Source organism: Mesoplodon bidens, assembly GCF_964165515.1.
Source record: "Mesoplodon bidens genome assembly, chromosome: 6".
In the NCBI taxonomy this organism is placed as follows: domain Eukaryota; kingdom Metazoa; phylum Chordata; class Mammalia; order Artiodactyla; family Ziphiidae; genus Mesoplodon; species Mesoplodon bidens.
In genome coordinates, this window is record NC_138162.1 from 21,724,466 (window position 1) to 21,739,045 (window position 14,580).

The window sequence follows — 14,580 nt, forward strand, 5'->3', positions numbered from 1 at the left end:
AGGGCGCGGAAGGGCCCGGAAGGGCCCAACCCAGTCAATAGTTGAGCCTACCTGAGGCAGCCTCCGGTTGGATTTTTTGCTTGTTAACTGCCTCAACCAAATACGTGGCCACAGTTCTCTTAGGCCCAGACACTTGTATCCATAGGCTTACTGTTTTCAGCAAAGCTGCTTTTTGCAAATTCGGATTTGGCTAGGGACTGGATTTGTTCACAAACTCTGAGCAGTGATGAAGCACAGTGTCCTTGCGGCCACAAAGAGCAGCGGCAGCTGCTGTCCCAGCAACAGAAGAATGACACTTGGTGAGGCGCAGGCGCTGGCCAGCGAGCTAGGGGACAACAGGAGTGCGACTCCTCGGGGACAGCTTCCCGACGAGGATGACTTCAGGGATCTGGGTGCAAGTAGGAGGCAGGGGCCTTGGGGCAGACTGCCGGTCTGCCCCCACTCCATTTCTGAGCCAGCTCAAGTGGGTACAGAACTGAATCCCACTCTCTCTGCCCTGCCCTGGGGGAACCTCCTCATGAAGCCAGGCAGAGGCTGCAGGCAGAATCACCTTTATTGGAGCATGACCTGTTGGGGGCTTGCACCCTCACGGCCCCCACAGGTAGCTGGGGGTGGGGCTCGCCAGTATCAAAAAGGAGGAGAAGAGCGGAGGCTGTGGGGACTGGCTGGAAGCTGCTGGCGGGGTGCAGCGGGCTGGGGCCCTGGCAGGTTCAGACTGAGGTACAGCAGCGTTAATAATACTCTCGGAGCGTTAATACTCTGGGGAGGGGCAGGCACTTAGGGGGCCCTAGGGCATGAAGGCACTTGGATCCGGGAAGGGACAGGGGATGTGCAGTGGGACTGGGCAGGGCCAGGCCCGGGGTTTGGCAGGCACTTCGGGCAGTGCTGGGGTGGCAGGCTGGGCCCGACAGCCCAGAAGGCTTTGGTGGTGGCAGGCACAGTCTCTGGGCTGGGTCTGCGTCGAACAGAAGCGGCTGCCCTAGTGCTCATCTCGAAGCTCTGAAGGCAGGAACTTGTACTGCTGTTGCCGGATCTGTGCCAGCTTCTTCCGTGCCTCTTCCAGCTCTCGTTCCTTCCGAAGCATCTCTTCCTGGGCGGCAATGATCTGAGGGATGGAGTTCAGGGACTCAGGTCAGTGCGTATGTGCGTTAGGGTTTAGGGTAGTTGAGACCGGCACGGGCACTGGGACCGCCCTGCTGACAGTGTCCCTCACAGCGTCTGGGACAGAGCTTACCTGGGCAATGCCCCCGACCATCTTCTCCTTCACCACCACTGTCTCGTTCTCCTGCTCTTCAAAGGCTGCAGCCTTCTGTGCCGCCTTCACCAGGTTATCAGAGGCTCGTTTCACTGCGTTGCCGGCAGCCTGGGTAGAGAGAAGGCAGCATGAGTTGAGAACTCAGGTAGGGTCCCAGCTGAGAGAGTCCCTCAACTCCCTCACAGAAAGCATGCCTTGGGGGTGACAGTTTAAAGCAGCACAGCTCAGGGTACAATGGGATGGGTCAGGGTTCCTCACCTGAAGCCGTTTCATTGCCTCAGAGTCCTGGTCTGCCTTGACCTTGCAGGCCACGAGGAGCTGGGCTGTGGAGGCAGCGACCTGCTTGGCTGATGAGATGAGCTTCTCCTGGCTGGCGTGGCCTTGGACAGCTGCATTGGCTGCCTCACACAGATTGTTGGTGGCTGCAGCCACCATCCGGGCCTGAAACAGGGAGATTAGATTACAATATGCCTCTTGCCCTGGTCCATCCCCTCTCCAGCCTTCTCAAGTCTCTGAAGCTCAGAGGGATGTAGGGGGAGTTATACACTCACGGCAGAAATGAGGCCCTGGGACCACTGCCCATCATCCAGTGCATTGGCTGGAATGGCGCCCACCTGTGGAGGAAGGCGGGAGCCTGCTTAGACCTGTGCTCTCCGCAGGTCCTAAGAGCCTCCCGGCTACAATGCCGGCAGGTGTGGACGGCAAAGCTGCTGCTGTCCCCTTTCTGCTGGCTATCCGAGTCCTTACCTTCCCTTGGGCCACCAGTTCCCTCTGGGCAGCTGATGCAGCCTTCACCAGGGCACTGGTGGCTGCTGCAATGGACTTGGCAGCTTCTAGTATCTGTTCCTCGAAGTTCAAGGACTCGTCCGCCTCCTGCAAAGAACAGACGAAGGTTGCCGAGAGAGATGGAAAGTTCGAGGGGCTGAAGGTGCAGATGTTCTGAGGGTAGGGAAGAGGGAGGGAGCAGGACTGACCTTGGGTTTGGCCCGGGGCTTCAGCTGCTCCAGCTTTTTGGCTGCAGCCTCAATGGCAGCCGCAGCTCCCAGGAGCTCGTTCTCAGCAATGACTGTGGGGTCCTCTGGGTCCACCCATTCTGTTCCTGGTGGGACGACGTGGGAGAGGAAGAGGTTAAGGCAGAGCAGGGAGGTCAGGAGCACTGGGCAGCACGGTTACTAGCACCGGGGCCTTGGCATCTGTGAGGACTATGGGCAGAGGCCAGCTCCGAGCAGACTACCGGAAGCAGAGGTCTCCCCGGGACAAGGGTCTCCCTTCCCTCCCTGCCCCTGGTCGCCCCTCACCCTTCATGGCCTCAGCAGCCTGGATGAGCTCAGTGACTGAACCAGCCACACGCTTTGAGTGCCCCGTCAACTGCTGCTTCAGTTCTGGGCTGGGCTTCTGCAGGGTCTGGGGAAGACGGGGGCAGGGAACAGGGAACATCAGATCTTAGCGTCTACCTTGACCTTTGAAAAAGGGCAGATCAAAACCCTCCCCACCCCGCCCCCATTCCTAGACCGCTCCACACCACAGCCTCAAACGCCACACAGCCTATGCAGGTGGACTCCAGGCATCACACGGCACACATGGTGAAGACAGGGGGGCTGGGCTGTGTGTCACTCACCGGCTGACAAGGAACAAGGAGAATGATGAAATGAGAAGAAAGAGATGACGAGGTAGAGAAGAAGGTCAGGTGGGAAGAGAGGAGAAAACAAAAAGAGGGAAGAGGTGAGTGGGAGAACCCAAGATGCTAAGACTGATGGGGCCCCAGTGGAAAGGAGACTTGGAAATAAGAACAGATTTGGGGAAGAGATGGTGGGGTTGAGGGGGAGATTTGAACAAAAAATTAGAGAGTGGGGTCTGAGGCCTGTGGGAAGAGCACTGTGTGTTCAGGGAGGCCGGTGTGAGGAGCAGACAACCCCCGCCTTACCAGCAGCACGTGGTCCAGCAGTTCCAGGTAGCCATTGGCACATTCCCGGCCATAGTGCAGGGCTCGAAGCCGCACATCAGGGGCCACGTCTGGGTGGTAGGCTGCTTCCTATACCACCGGGTAATATGTTAGCTTTAGGATCCTTTGGGAGCTCCCAGTCCCCCAAGTCCCTACAGTTTCTCCCTACCATGTTCTGCCCTAAAGCTGCCTCACTGCCTCAAACTTCTGCCTCACCACGAGGATGTCTACCTTGCAAGCCCGAAGCATATCTGCGATTGCACGGCGACTTAGATTGGCTGTGGCAATGACATCCTCCTGGCGACAGGAGTTCCCAGCGGCAACAGCCTTGGCTGTTGCCATGGTGATACCCTTGGTCATGCGGATGAAATCTTCTGGGGTAGAGGTCTTGGCAGGTGGCTCTGGGGAACAGAAGACCTGTTGGGGGTAGAACAAGAAGAAAAATTCCACAGTGAGTGAGGCTGTAAGATAGCACAGCAGTCATGTGATTGGTTTATTCATCCATGTGTTCACTCAACAAGCATTCACTGAATATTTATCATAGGTCAAGTGCTTGGAGACTTTCACACATTCACAGCTAATATAATAGAAGGCAGCTGGTCGTCATTTCTGACTGAAGTGATCAGGGAGAATTTATTTGTTTGAAATTAAAGAAGTACCTCTGAGCTGGGTTTTCATTCGTAAACTAAAGAGAAGCCTTGACAGGGTGAGTGGTGAAGGTGGGCAAGGAGCTGGGTCTTAAGAAATATAGATAACAGGAGGGCATTTTAGGTAAGTGGTAGAGCATGAATAACCAGGACGTCAAGTGGAAGAGTATCAAGGAATGTTCTAGAATATGCTGATGAAGGAGAAAAGATTGTTGGGGTCTTTTTTTTTTTTTTTTTTTTTCTGCGGTATGTGGGCCTCTCATTGTTGTGGTCTCTCCCGTTGCGAAGCACAGGCTCCGGACGCGCAGGCTCAGCAGCCATGGCTCACGGGCCCAGCCGCTCCGCGGCATGTGGGATCTTCCCGGACTGGGGCACGAACCCGTGTCCCCTGCATCGGCAGGCGGACTCTCAACCACTGCGCCACCAGGGAAGCCCTGTTGGGGTCTTGAATATCAGAATAAGGAAGTTAGAATTTCATATAATATGTAAAAGTCATAAAATTTTTTTTTTTTTTTGCGGTACGCGGGCCTCTCACTGTTGTGGCCTCTCCTGCTGCGGAGCACAGGCTCCAGATGCACAGGCCCAGCGGCCATGGCTCATGGGCCCAGCCGCTCCACGGCATATGGGATCTTCCCGAAGCGGGGCACGAACCCGTGTCCCCTGCATCGGCAGGCGGAACTCTCAACCACTGCGCCACCAGGGAAGCCCCATAAAAATATTTTGATGTATGTGTTCATCCAACAAATTACTAAAGATCAGCTAGGTGGCAGATTCTGTGTGAGGTGCTAGGAATGCAATGGGGGATAAGGTAGACAAGGCCCTTGTTCTCGTGGAGCTTACATTCTGGTTTTGGAAACAGATTATACATAGGTAAACAAGCAGAGAAACTAGACTGTGAAGGAAAAAAAGAGGGTGCTGTGATGAGAAAGAAAAAGGAAGTCCTTTTTCATAAAGGTGGTCAGGGAAGGCCTCAGGAGGAGGGGATGTTTAAGCTGAAGCCTAAAAGAGTAGAAGGAACCAGATGTTCAAAAAGCTGGAAGAGAGCAAGAGCAAGGGCCTGCAGTGGGCAGAGCTGAGAATGCAGTGGGCCTGGGGCCTGGAAGGGGAGGAGAGCAGGGGGCCCTGGGAACTGGGAGGCGATGGTAAGGAGAGTGGATTTTACCACAGATGCCAGGGCAGTCACTAAAGGGTTGTAAGCACTGAAGTGACATAACCTGATGTATATTTTTAAAAGATTATTCTGGGAATTCCCTGGCGGTCCAGTGGTTAGGACTTGGCGCTTTCACTGCCATGGCCCTAGGTTCAATCCCTGGTCGAGGAACTAAGATTCCACAAGCTGCACGGCACGGCCTTAAAAAAAAAAAAAGATTATTCTGGCTACCATGTAGAGAGGATGGACTGGAGTGGGTGAGTGGAGTGGGGAAGCAGGGAGATTAGACAGACGCTATCACATAAACACAGCTAAGGACCGATGATAGTTTGGACAAGGTGGTGGTAGCAGAGATGGGGCAAAGGGAAAATGACATCTATTTGGAGGGAGCACTAAAAGAACTGCTGCTGGGTTCAGATGTAGGGAACGAGAGAAAGATGTTAAAGCTGGGTTTCTGTCTTTAGGAACTGAGTTACTAAGAGGTGCCATTTACTGATATGGGAAAGATGAGGGAATGATGAGGTTTGGGAAGCAGAAAGTTAGGAATTTCAATTTAGACATCTCTAAGGAGAGGTGAAAGCAGAAGATGAGAAAGACAAATTTAGAAGTTAGAAAGATGAGGGACTTCCACGGTGGTCCAGTGGTTAAGAATCCGCCTTCCAGTGCAGGGGACGCGGGTTCGATCCCTGGTCAGGGAACTGTGGGGCAACTAAGCCCGCGCGCCACAACTTACAGAGCCCACAACAAAAGATCCCGCATGCCTCAACTAAGACCCAATGCAGCCAAATAAATAGATAAATATTTTAAAAAAAAAAGAAACTTAGAAAGATGAGTAGGAAAGATGAAAGTGATAGAGACCGAAGGCAGGGACACCAGGTAGAAAACTGGCACAGCAGTCAAAGTGAGGGAGAATGCTGCCAGTGGGCCCAGAGAGGAGGGATGAAAGGAAAAGAGAACAGAGGAGGGTGGCTGGCAGGACCTGGCGATGGCCTGAATATGGTGAGTAAGGCAGTGAAGTCAAAGATGACTGAGAGGGAACCTTCAGGACCGGGAGGCTGTCACCATCGTTAGTGGGAAGCAGCACGTCAGGAAGAACAGCTGGTTGGGAGGCACTGCATCTCGGTGCTGATGTCAAACAGGCAGTTGGAAATAACTAAACTCAGAATTGGAATTCAACTTGTTAGAGAACGATAAAGAGAGTGGTTAAACTTGCCAAAAAAGAGGATAGAGTAAGAGGGCGATGTGTGCAGTTCTGGGAAGGCCTCTACGTTTACCAGGTTGAAGGTGATTCAATGACGACTATAGAAGAGACGTGGGAGGCAAGAGAAAAGCCAGTGTCAAGAAGGCCAAAGGAAGAAAGGCTTTCAGAGAGAGGCTTGCTAAGGGAGTCAACTGCTTTGGAAATGTCTGAAGAAGATGAAGGCCAAGAAGCAGCCACTGCATGTGGCAGCTGAGAGGCCACTGGTGACCAGAGAAAGTGGGGGGATGAAAGGGAGGTGTCAAACGCTAGAGAGGAAATAGGTGAGGAAGGGGAAGACAAGAGTGCAGCTCGTGTAAGAAGTCTGGAGACTGTGTATCTACATCTGTGTGTGTGCGGCGCAAGTTCACAATCTATCACGACCCTGCTCTCCGACCCAAGTCCCTGATGCCCCCGACTTGCACTCACCGCCAGTTCCTGCCGTATGTGCTCAGTGGTTGCCTCCAAGGCCCGTGTGCCTTTGGTGGCCTCATCCTCCACAGCTTTCACAGTCTTAAGCAGTGATGTCACATTGGTCACCATCACCTGGGGGCATCAGAGGAGGGAGGGAAGGAGGGATCATTTTAAGGAACAGGAGGAAGCACGATGATCCGCTCCCTCCCCAGAAGCAGCCCTCATTTCCTCCGACCTTGGCAGAGTTCTTGAGCTGCCACACGGCAGGGTCATCCCCAACTTTGCCAGCTGCAGCCTTCGTTGCACTGATGAGGTCTCCCAGGGCCTTGGCCACATCTTTCACTGCATTGATCAGCACCACCTGTGTGGGGGAGCAGGGGCTCTGGTCTGTGGGAAGAAAAGGGGGAACAGGAAGTGGTTCTGGCCAGAATTAGGGGTGAGTTGGATACCTGGGTCTCTGGGTCCTCGGCTCCCAGGCTGGCTGCACCCAACTTGACCACGTCGGCGAGGCGGGTGATGGTGGCCACAGAGGACTGGGCAGCCTGTGCCAACTTCTCCTGGCTCCCAGCTGCATTCTGCACCAGGACCTTGGTGTCCTCCACCAGCACCTTTGCAGTCTTCAGAATGCCCTCTCTGGGGGAGGGTCCGGCCCAGTCAGCTCTTCTCAGGCCTTCCCCGGCCCCTCCAGCCTCTGTGGCCCAAACCCCACCCTGCCTCCATGAGGCCCAGTGCCCTCCTCACCGGTGGTCAGCAAAAGTTTCAGCGCCCTCTCGATTGAGTGTGCCAGCGGTAGCGAACATGATGGTGGTGTCGAGGTCGGCAATGATGCCGGACACAGCACTGGCTGCCGTGATGCAGGCCTGGGTGCCACGATTCCCGGCCTGGAGTGCGGCCAGCACGTGGGAGACCTGGGGGAGGAGAGTCATGTGGCGACTGTGGCCGGTGCCTCGTGAAAGGGAAAGGTCACCGGTGTCTGAGAGAAGGGACAGAGGAGAGGGCTGGGAAGGCTGGAGGAGGATGGGAAAGGCTGCAGGGTTGGGGAGCCTGGCCCTCAGTCCGTGGGGATGAGCTCAGTCACCTTCTCAGAGACTCTCCGGGCACACTCTATGAGCTCCTTCTTGGTGTAGGCGTCACTGGGGCTGCACTGCAGGGCGCCTGCCTTGGTGACCAGAGCAGCACAGCCGTGTCCCAGTTCCTGAACCCGGTGCTTGATGTGGGCACCTATCTGTGAGCAGATGAAAGTGGGAGATGGATTTTACGAGAGGCGCTCGGGTAGGTCCAGTGCGCTCGGAGGAGTCACTAAGGACCTAAGAAACCATGCACTGCAGACTGAGGAGGTAGTGAGAAAAAGCACCCAGCACAGACTTGTCCTGTTTCATAGCCTTCCGTCAGGAAGTCACCTCCCACACATGGAAAATACTGGCCTGTGGGCACCAGCTGTGAGGACCTTGTTAAGCAGTGAGGAGGAGAGGAGAAGCACTTCACGCTGTGGTACCTGAATCAGAGGCCACGGCTTAAAATTTGGCCTGTGTGCAGTTGTGGAAGGGTTTGGGGCTGGGGATTAGGTGTGTCATGCTAAAATCCAATTACTTGCTTTCTTGGAAAGCCAGGAGCTTAGGGAAGGAAGCGCTTCAGGGCTTTACAACAGGAAGAACCAGGAAGGGAATACAGGCTTGCAGCACAGCAGAAAAGCAGCCACAGGCCCAGAGGAGGGTCAGCAGAGAAACAGCGGCACACCAGGAAAGCTCTAGACTCTGGGCTGTCTCCTTTATGCCTGTGACCAAAGGCTTTGATGCTGTCCCTATGCGGAGCCCTGATCACTCTTTCGTGGAGTGGCCCTGAGGAGGGAGGAGTTCCCCTTTCTATGAAAGATCAGAGGGGGCGAGGGTGGGACAGCCCCAGAGGCTGACATGATGGGACAAGGGGCATGCCTCTGGGGTTTTCTGTGAGGCGCTGGGGAAGGTCACAACTGCCTCCAAGTTACCTCTTCATTTTCAGCAGCCACAGCTGCAGGCTTGGCCTGTGAGGCCAGACGGCCATAGTCACTGGTCAGCTGGTTAGCGAGAGGGCCCAGCTCCTCAGGGCTGGTGTTTGACTTGGTTACCTGGAGACAGTGGAAGAAGTGAAGTTATGTCCAAACTCAACTTTCCAAGAGCAGTCCTCTTCTTCTCTCCCAAACTCACCATCTCCTGAACGGTGACAGCAATGGCCTTGGCTGTCCGCACCATAGTTGTCTGGTAATCCACGAAGGAACCTTCTGGTTCACCCATTGGTCCTTCATCTAGCTAAGGGGAGAGAATGGGGGAAGGGGAAAGATTGTTGGTCTCTGCCACTGGGCTCAGGGACCCTGGTCCACAGTAGGCTCTGTCCATGGGCACCCCAAGACTCCAACCTGGTTGATGGCCTGGGTGATGGAGTCCACCATGCCGCCGACAACCCCGGCAGCACTGGCTGCCTCGTTGAGGGTGGCTGTCAGGTCCTCCACGGCCTCTGTCATCATCTGTACAGCCTCCTCCAGGGCTTCCTGGGTGTGAGCTGCTTGCTGTGGGGCAGACTGAGTGAGCTGGGGCCCAGCTGTTCCTGCTTCTCTTACTATAGTAGCAGCCTCTCAACCCGGCCCTCAGTACCTTGGGATTACCGCCAGCCTCCTTGGCCGTGTACAGCAACTGCAGGGCAGACTCGGCCAAGGTTTTGGTCTGGTCCAGGAGTGCCATCTGCTGAGGGTGACTCAGGGTCTTGGAGGCAGCACCCACTGCAGCCAAGGTGAGTGGCTCAAAGTACTGGGCCATCTGGGACACCTGAGGCAAGGGATTGGAATGGGTCAGGTGGGCCAGGTACCCTTGTTTACCCTATCCCAGTCTCCCCACGTATCTCCCCAGGTACCTTGTGTCCCAGCTGGGAGGCTTCCGCCCGGGCAGCGCTGGCCAGTGGCTCAATAAGATGGGAGATCTCTTGCACTGCAGTGAGCATCTGGGTATGCAAGGCCTGGGGAGGAAGCGAACTTTAGCTCTGACTGTGACCTGCAAAGGGACCCTCTAGTTGCACAGGACCCCACTCTTCCTTCCACATCCAACTACCTAACCCCCTTGGCATGTTCCATACCCTCGATGTTTCTGTGAAGCCCATTCCCAGATCCCCCACCTTCCTCAAGCCTGCCATCGCTCCTCCCAGACACCTTTCATAGACCCCCTTCCCCCTTACCTCTTGAGAGATTCCCTCACGGGGAGCAAGCTGCTGGCTGATTGCGGCAAGGGAAGCCTGGTCTAGGTCCCGCAGACAGCTGTTCAGAGCTGCAATGGCCGCCTCACACTCCAGCTGCCCGGGAGCCTTGTCCCTGCAGACGCATCACAGGCTCCAACACCAAGAACGTCCCTTTAACATAAGGCTAGCCTGCCTTTCCCTGTATCCCCCGAATCTTGGACAACAGGTGTCCTCCAACACCATCCCATCTCATTGCACCTAAGTGCCCACCTCTCCATTCTGTCACAATGTATATCCCCCAGTCACACCGGTTCTCCAGCCCACCCCCTGTACCTCATGCTTGTAATGAGCTTCTTGATGGAGTCTGAGACAGTACGGGAGTGGCCAGCCAGCACCGACCAGCGCGGGGGGTCCCGGGGATTGACTGCCAGGGCCCGGGCTGTCTGGATTAGGCCCCCGGCACTCTCCAACATTGTCTTGGCAGAGATCACAATGGGCTCCATGGCAGCCCGGCCCTGGGGAGAGGGGAAGCAGGGAGGTGAATCTCAAGACTCCTGGGAAGATAAGGCGGCAGACGGCCCATCCGTTCTGCCTTCACCCAGCCTCACCTCGGGGCTGATCTGGGCGGGAACGCTGGAGAACTCAGGGTTGGATGCAAAGGCACTCAGATTGTCCACAGCCTCCAGCAGCGGGGCCGTTGCTGCTCGGCACTGCGCACGGTTCTCCTCTGTGAAGGCCCCATCCAGCGCCTGAAAAGGGAGTGATGGGGAGGCCCTCAGGACGGACTGTAGACAAAGGCGGTGCAGCCCAGGTCTCCCTCCTGAGCTTAAAGGGTGTGGGGAGAGGCTGGTGATGACCAGCGTGGATAGGAAAGGCCTTGGGCTCAGGCAGGCGGGATTTGGTAGAAAGCCTCAGGGAGTGACAGGGGGTCAGCCCTATCTCCCTGGATAGGTCAGGGGGAGGCTGAGAATTCAAACACCGGGAACCTTGATGGTCTTGACAAGATTGGCCGTGCTGTTGGCCACCTCCTTGGCTGATTGTACGAACTGGCGCTTGGCGGTAGGATTGGCAGTCCGGGCAGAAGCCAGGCGGCAGCTGTTACACAGCGCAGACGTGTGTTTGGCCACAATGGTGGCTGCAGAGAGCACCTGAGGAGACAGAATCGTGGAAGAGCCACGATGAGGGCAGGAGGGAAGTGTCCACTCCAGGGAGCAGCCCCTTTCGCTTGGGGCATGTATAGCAATACCCTTGGAAGTCTAATTAGGAAAGACAGAGCCACCTGAAAAGTCAAGATCTGGGAGAGAGAGATACCCAGAGATGAGCATGAGCAGGGTGTGGGGGAAAGGAAGGTGAAAAGCCGACCCACTAATGGAGAAACAGTAACAGGCTCTGTAGGAGAGTGAGCTCAAACATCCATAAAGAGGTGGTGAACTTGGCAGTAACTGAAGGAACAATGAGAAGCACGGCAGGAGAAGACAATGACCCAGAGACGCTGTGGGTGGGAGGTCAGAGCTGGGGCCCCAACCTCTCCTTCCCCACATGTCCTGCATCTCCCTCTCCCCCGACGAGGCTGGTCTGTCCTGGCTCAGCAGCCTTTCCCAGGCTTGTCCATGGTGCCTGTCCCTTTGAGTTACCTGGGCCTGGGTGCAGCCAGGCTCTCCCAAACTCTGACAGGCCATTTGAATTGCCTGGTTTGCTCGGGCAAACTGCGTGGGCTCCACCAGCCCTTGCTGTCCAGCTTGGCTATTGGGGTCAGAGACGCCAACCAGATATGCAGCCTGGGGAGAGAGAAGAGGTGGGGTGAGGAACAAGGAATATTCCTTAGGTGGGACTCGAATAGCCATAGTGGGGACAATGGGGAGCAGGGCTAAGTTTAGTGGCCAGGGTTCTACGTGAGTGGAGGTGTATCAGCTATAGTTACACTGTAAGAGGGAAAAAACCTCTCCTGTTTTGTTAAATTTGTTCAAACATTTCAGAAGATTAAAAAAGTAAAAAAAAAAAAAAAGGAAAGACACAAAATAAGGTTTTTATTAAAATTCTATGTGTATGTATGCTGGGTCTTAAGGTGAAAAGTACTGCTTACTGTAAGTGGCAGTAAAAAAAGTTTGAAAGCCCCATACACACACAAACACACACACACAAAACCTCTTTTAGAGATAGCTGTAAAACTATAGAGGGTGTTAGGCTAATTAACACGATACCTCCAAGCTTCAGAGATTTGGAAAGAGGGAAGGGATGGGTATAATGGTTGCCAAAATCTGTTTTTGCTTGGAAGACCATCATAAGGTTTGATTCTTACTTCACCCAACACATGGTAGCTTTGCTTTTTCCTCTTCATGCTTTTCCAGAAATAAATTAAACCATATACTGCAGGCCACCCAACAGAACAGGACACAGGGAGGTAGGGAGACTGAAGGAGCAGGATGATAGGCCTTCAGAGAAACAGTCTGAGATGATGAGCTCTCAAGCCAGTTTGTTTTAAGGATTCATATATGAAAGCAAAATACTCTGAGCTAATAGGTCGTTTTACACTTCATAATGTAGAAAAAGGCAAAGTTAAGTGGTGACGCAAGTAACTGGAAATTTAGTCCCTGGTACTATTCTAATAAAGTAACAATTGTGTAGGGACTTCCCAGGTTGTCCAGTGGTTAAGACTTCCACTGCAGGGAGCCCAGGTTCGATCCCTGGTCAGGGAACTAAGATCCCACATGCTTTGCGGCACACCCCCCTGCTCCGCCGCCCCCCGCAAAAGTAATAATTATGTGAAAATAATTTGCATATGCTAATCAGCATATACCAAGAAAGCTGGGTCTGGAAACAGCCTAATGATTGGACAGTGTAACCATAACTCAAAGCACCAGGGCTCAGGGGTGACAGTGATCAGAATTGCTGGTGTTCTATGATTGCTGACAAATATCTCTACTTTAGGAGGGGGAAAGATCCCCAGTTTCCATACAGTTGGCTTTGCAAGCGTAACTTTTTGACTTATCTGCAAGTGTGTCAGGCTGCGAGGAGGTGGGGTAGGGAAAGCAGGGGCATTCCAGGGACCATCTCAGGAGAATAACCTGCGCAGCTGCCTCGGTGAAGCCGCAGAGGGCCTTGGAGGCTGTGGCAATGGCCTCCCCAAACTCCGGCAGGTTTCCGTTCTTGGCATTTTGGGAGATGCCCGTCATGGCCTCACCCAGTACCTGAGGAACAGAGTGTGTCAGGAGAGTCAGAGCCTGTTCTCAGAGGGATAGAGCAGCCCCCGGTTAGTTCCATCTTCCTGTCCTCTGCCCTCCTGGGTTCCTGGGTGCACTTACCTTTGAGTTTTCCATGACACTGTCCAGGCAGCCAAAGTAGGACATGTCGTTGATGGGCTGGACCGGGTTCTCTAGGAGTTCCCGGACCGTCTGTAGAGGGGGAGGGTGAAGTGAGATCCAAGACACCCCCCTCACCCTCCAACCAAGAACCCTTTCCTCAACCCCCACCCCGTTTAGCCTGACAGGGCCCACCTCCAATTCCCGCAGGGCATTGTCACACTCCTTCTGGCCTGGCGCCTGCTGGGTGCACATGGTGATGAGCTGGTTGATACTGTCAGTCACTGCCCTGGGAGGAAGAGAAAGTCAAGTGAATGGGTGCAAAGGTCATCATTTCTGCATCCTGTACGTGTAGGACGTCTCTAGCCATTTCTCTTTTGCCTGGAACGACTCCTAAGCCAGGGACTTCTCATGAGATGTCCCCTCCCCAGTCTCTTCAACATTCTAGGGCTGGGCTTCCCAGCTCCTACGTACCGGGCAGCTGCCGCCAGCTGACTCTTGAGGTTGGGGGCTGCAGGGTCTGTGGACAGGGCTTTGGCGGCCAGAAGAAGTTTGCTTGAAGACATGGAGATGCCCTTCAAGTTGGACACAACCTGGGCGCGGTCCTCCTGGCTCTGTTGAAGGCAAGATGGTCAACACATTGTCCAGTCCTTTCTTATCTGTCTCTAAAAGGGATCTTCTGTCCCAGACACTCAAGTACTGCTAGAGACTGGGGAGGGGAGTGAGCCAGGAGCAGATGGGGACTCCATGGCCACAGAGATGCCCCTGATCTAACCCTTGAACAGGACCCAGTGCCTCTTCGTACCGGAGCCTGGCCTGCCATCTCCACACCAGCTTCCAGGAAGGTGCTGAAGTCCTGTCCGAATCGACCTGAGGCTCGAGCCAGGTCCTGAGGGGTTCCCCGAGAGGCCTGCACCAGTTCTGTGGCTGCCTGATTTAGCCCAGCAGCGGCTTCATTCAGCCGGCTCTGAGCTTCTTGAAAAGTCCCGGTGCTGGGGGGAAGCTGCAGGGTCAGAGACAAAGTCAGGTGCAAGAATGGGAAATGACGTGAGGGAGAGTCTGGTAAAGGAGCGCTGAGAGGTGGGCACAGAGCCTGGGGGCAATGAAAGGGGATACATCTGGGGAGTCAGGGTCAAGGAGAGGTCCAGAGGTAGAAGCTTGGAGTCCTTCATCCTCCCTGTGTTCCCCCCACACCCCTGTCCTCCTACCGAGTCACTCAGGAGTCGCTTGCTGGCATCTCCCACTGCTCTCAGGGCATTGTCCACATCTCGCTGACCAGGCAGGCAGCTGACGCAGCGGTTCAGGGCCTGGGTCACTGCTTTAGCCACCTGAGGTGGGAAAGGAGACAGGGGTTGCCAAAATGGAAACAACTGGGAGATCCCCTCCTCCACCCATGGGAGACGCTGAAAGTGAAAGCAGAAAGGGGGTGTTTTAG

General features: G+C 54.7%; 1 protein-coding gene across 2 annotated transcripts in view; it reads right to left on the reverse strand.

The window, feature by feature from the left end:
- Nucleotides 1-535: 535 nt before the first annotated feature.
- TLN1 (talin 1) overlaps nucleotides 536-14,580 on the reverse strand; it is a 32,143-nt gene continuing 18,098 nt past the window's right edge. For both annotated transcript variants that reach the window (XM_081237667.1, XM_081237666.1), the window contains exons 28-57: nucleotides 14,354-14,473; nucleotides 13,951-14,148; nucleotides 13,620-13,759; nucleotides 13,341-13,434; nucleotides 13,149-13,238; nucleotides 12,912-13,034; nucleotides 11,481-11,624; nucleotides 10,833-10,994; nucleotides 10,455-10,595; nucleotides 10,180-10,361; nucleotides 9,847-9,979; nucleotides 9,529-9,630; nucleotides 9,273-9,443; nucleotides 9,038-9,187; nucleotides 8,829-8,930; nucleotides 8,630-8,749; nucleotides 7,724-7,870; nucleotides 7,387-7,553; nucleotides 7,095-7,278; nucleotides 6,881-7,006; nucleotides 6,661-6,777; nucleotides 3,429-3,614; nucleotides 3,180-3,287; nucleotides 2,554-2,659; nucleotides 2,230-2,354; nucleotides 2,003-2,128; nucleotides 1,807-1,869; nucleotides 1,514-1,696; nucleotides 1,235-1,363; nucleotides 536-1,105 (exon numbers count right to left, since the gene is read on the reverse strand). In XM_081237667.1, the coding sequence (XP_081093793.1) occupies nucleotides 980-1,105; nucleotides 1,235-1,363; nucleotides 1,514-1,696; nucleotides 1,807-1,869; nucleotides 2,003-2,128; nucleotides 2,230-2,354; nucleotides 2,554-2,659; nucleotides 3,180-3,287; nucleotides 3,429-3,614; nucleotides 6,661-6,777; nucleotides 6,881-7,006; nucleotides 7,095-7,278; nucleotides 7,387-7,553; nucleotides 7,724-7,870; nucleotides 8,630-8,749; nucleotides 8,829-8,930; nucleotides 9,038-9,187; nucleotides 9,273-9,443; nucleotides 9,529-9,630; nucleotides 9,847-9,979; nucleotides 10,180-10,361; nucleotides 10,455-10,595; nucleotides 10,833-10,994; nucleotides 11,481-11,624; nucleotides 12,912-13,034; nucleotides 13,149-13,238; nucleotides 13,341-13,434; nucleotides 13,620-13,759; nucleotides 13,951-14,148; nucleotides 14,354-14,473 (4,065 nt within the window). In that variant the 3' untranslated portion in view covers nucleotides 536-979. The remainder of the gene's footprint in view (nucleotides 1,106-1,234; nucleotides 1,364-1,513; nucleotides 1,697-1,806; nucleotides 1,870-2,002; nucleotides 2,129-2,229; nucleotides 2,355-2,553; nucleotides 2,660-3,179; nucleotides 3,288-3,428; nucleotides 3,615-6,660; nucleotides 6,778-6,880; nucleotides 7,007-7,094; nucleotides 7,279-7,386; nucleotides 7,554-7,723; nucleotides 7,871-8,629; nucleotides 8,750-8,828; nucleotides 8,931-9,037; nucleotides 9,188-9,272; nucleotides 9,444-9,528; nucleotides 9,631-9,846; nucleotides 9,980-10,179; nucleotides 10,362-10,454; nucleotides 10,596-10,832; nucleotides 10,995-11,480; nucleotides 11,625-12,911; nucleotides 13,035-13,148; nucleotides 13,239-13,340; nucleotides 13,435-13,619; nucleotides 13,760-13,950; nucleotides 14,149-14,353; nucleotides 14,474-14,580) is intronic.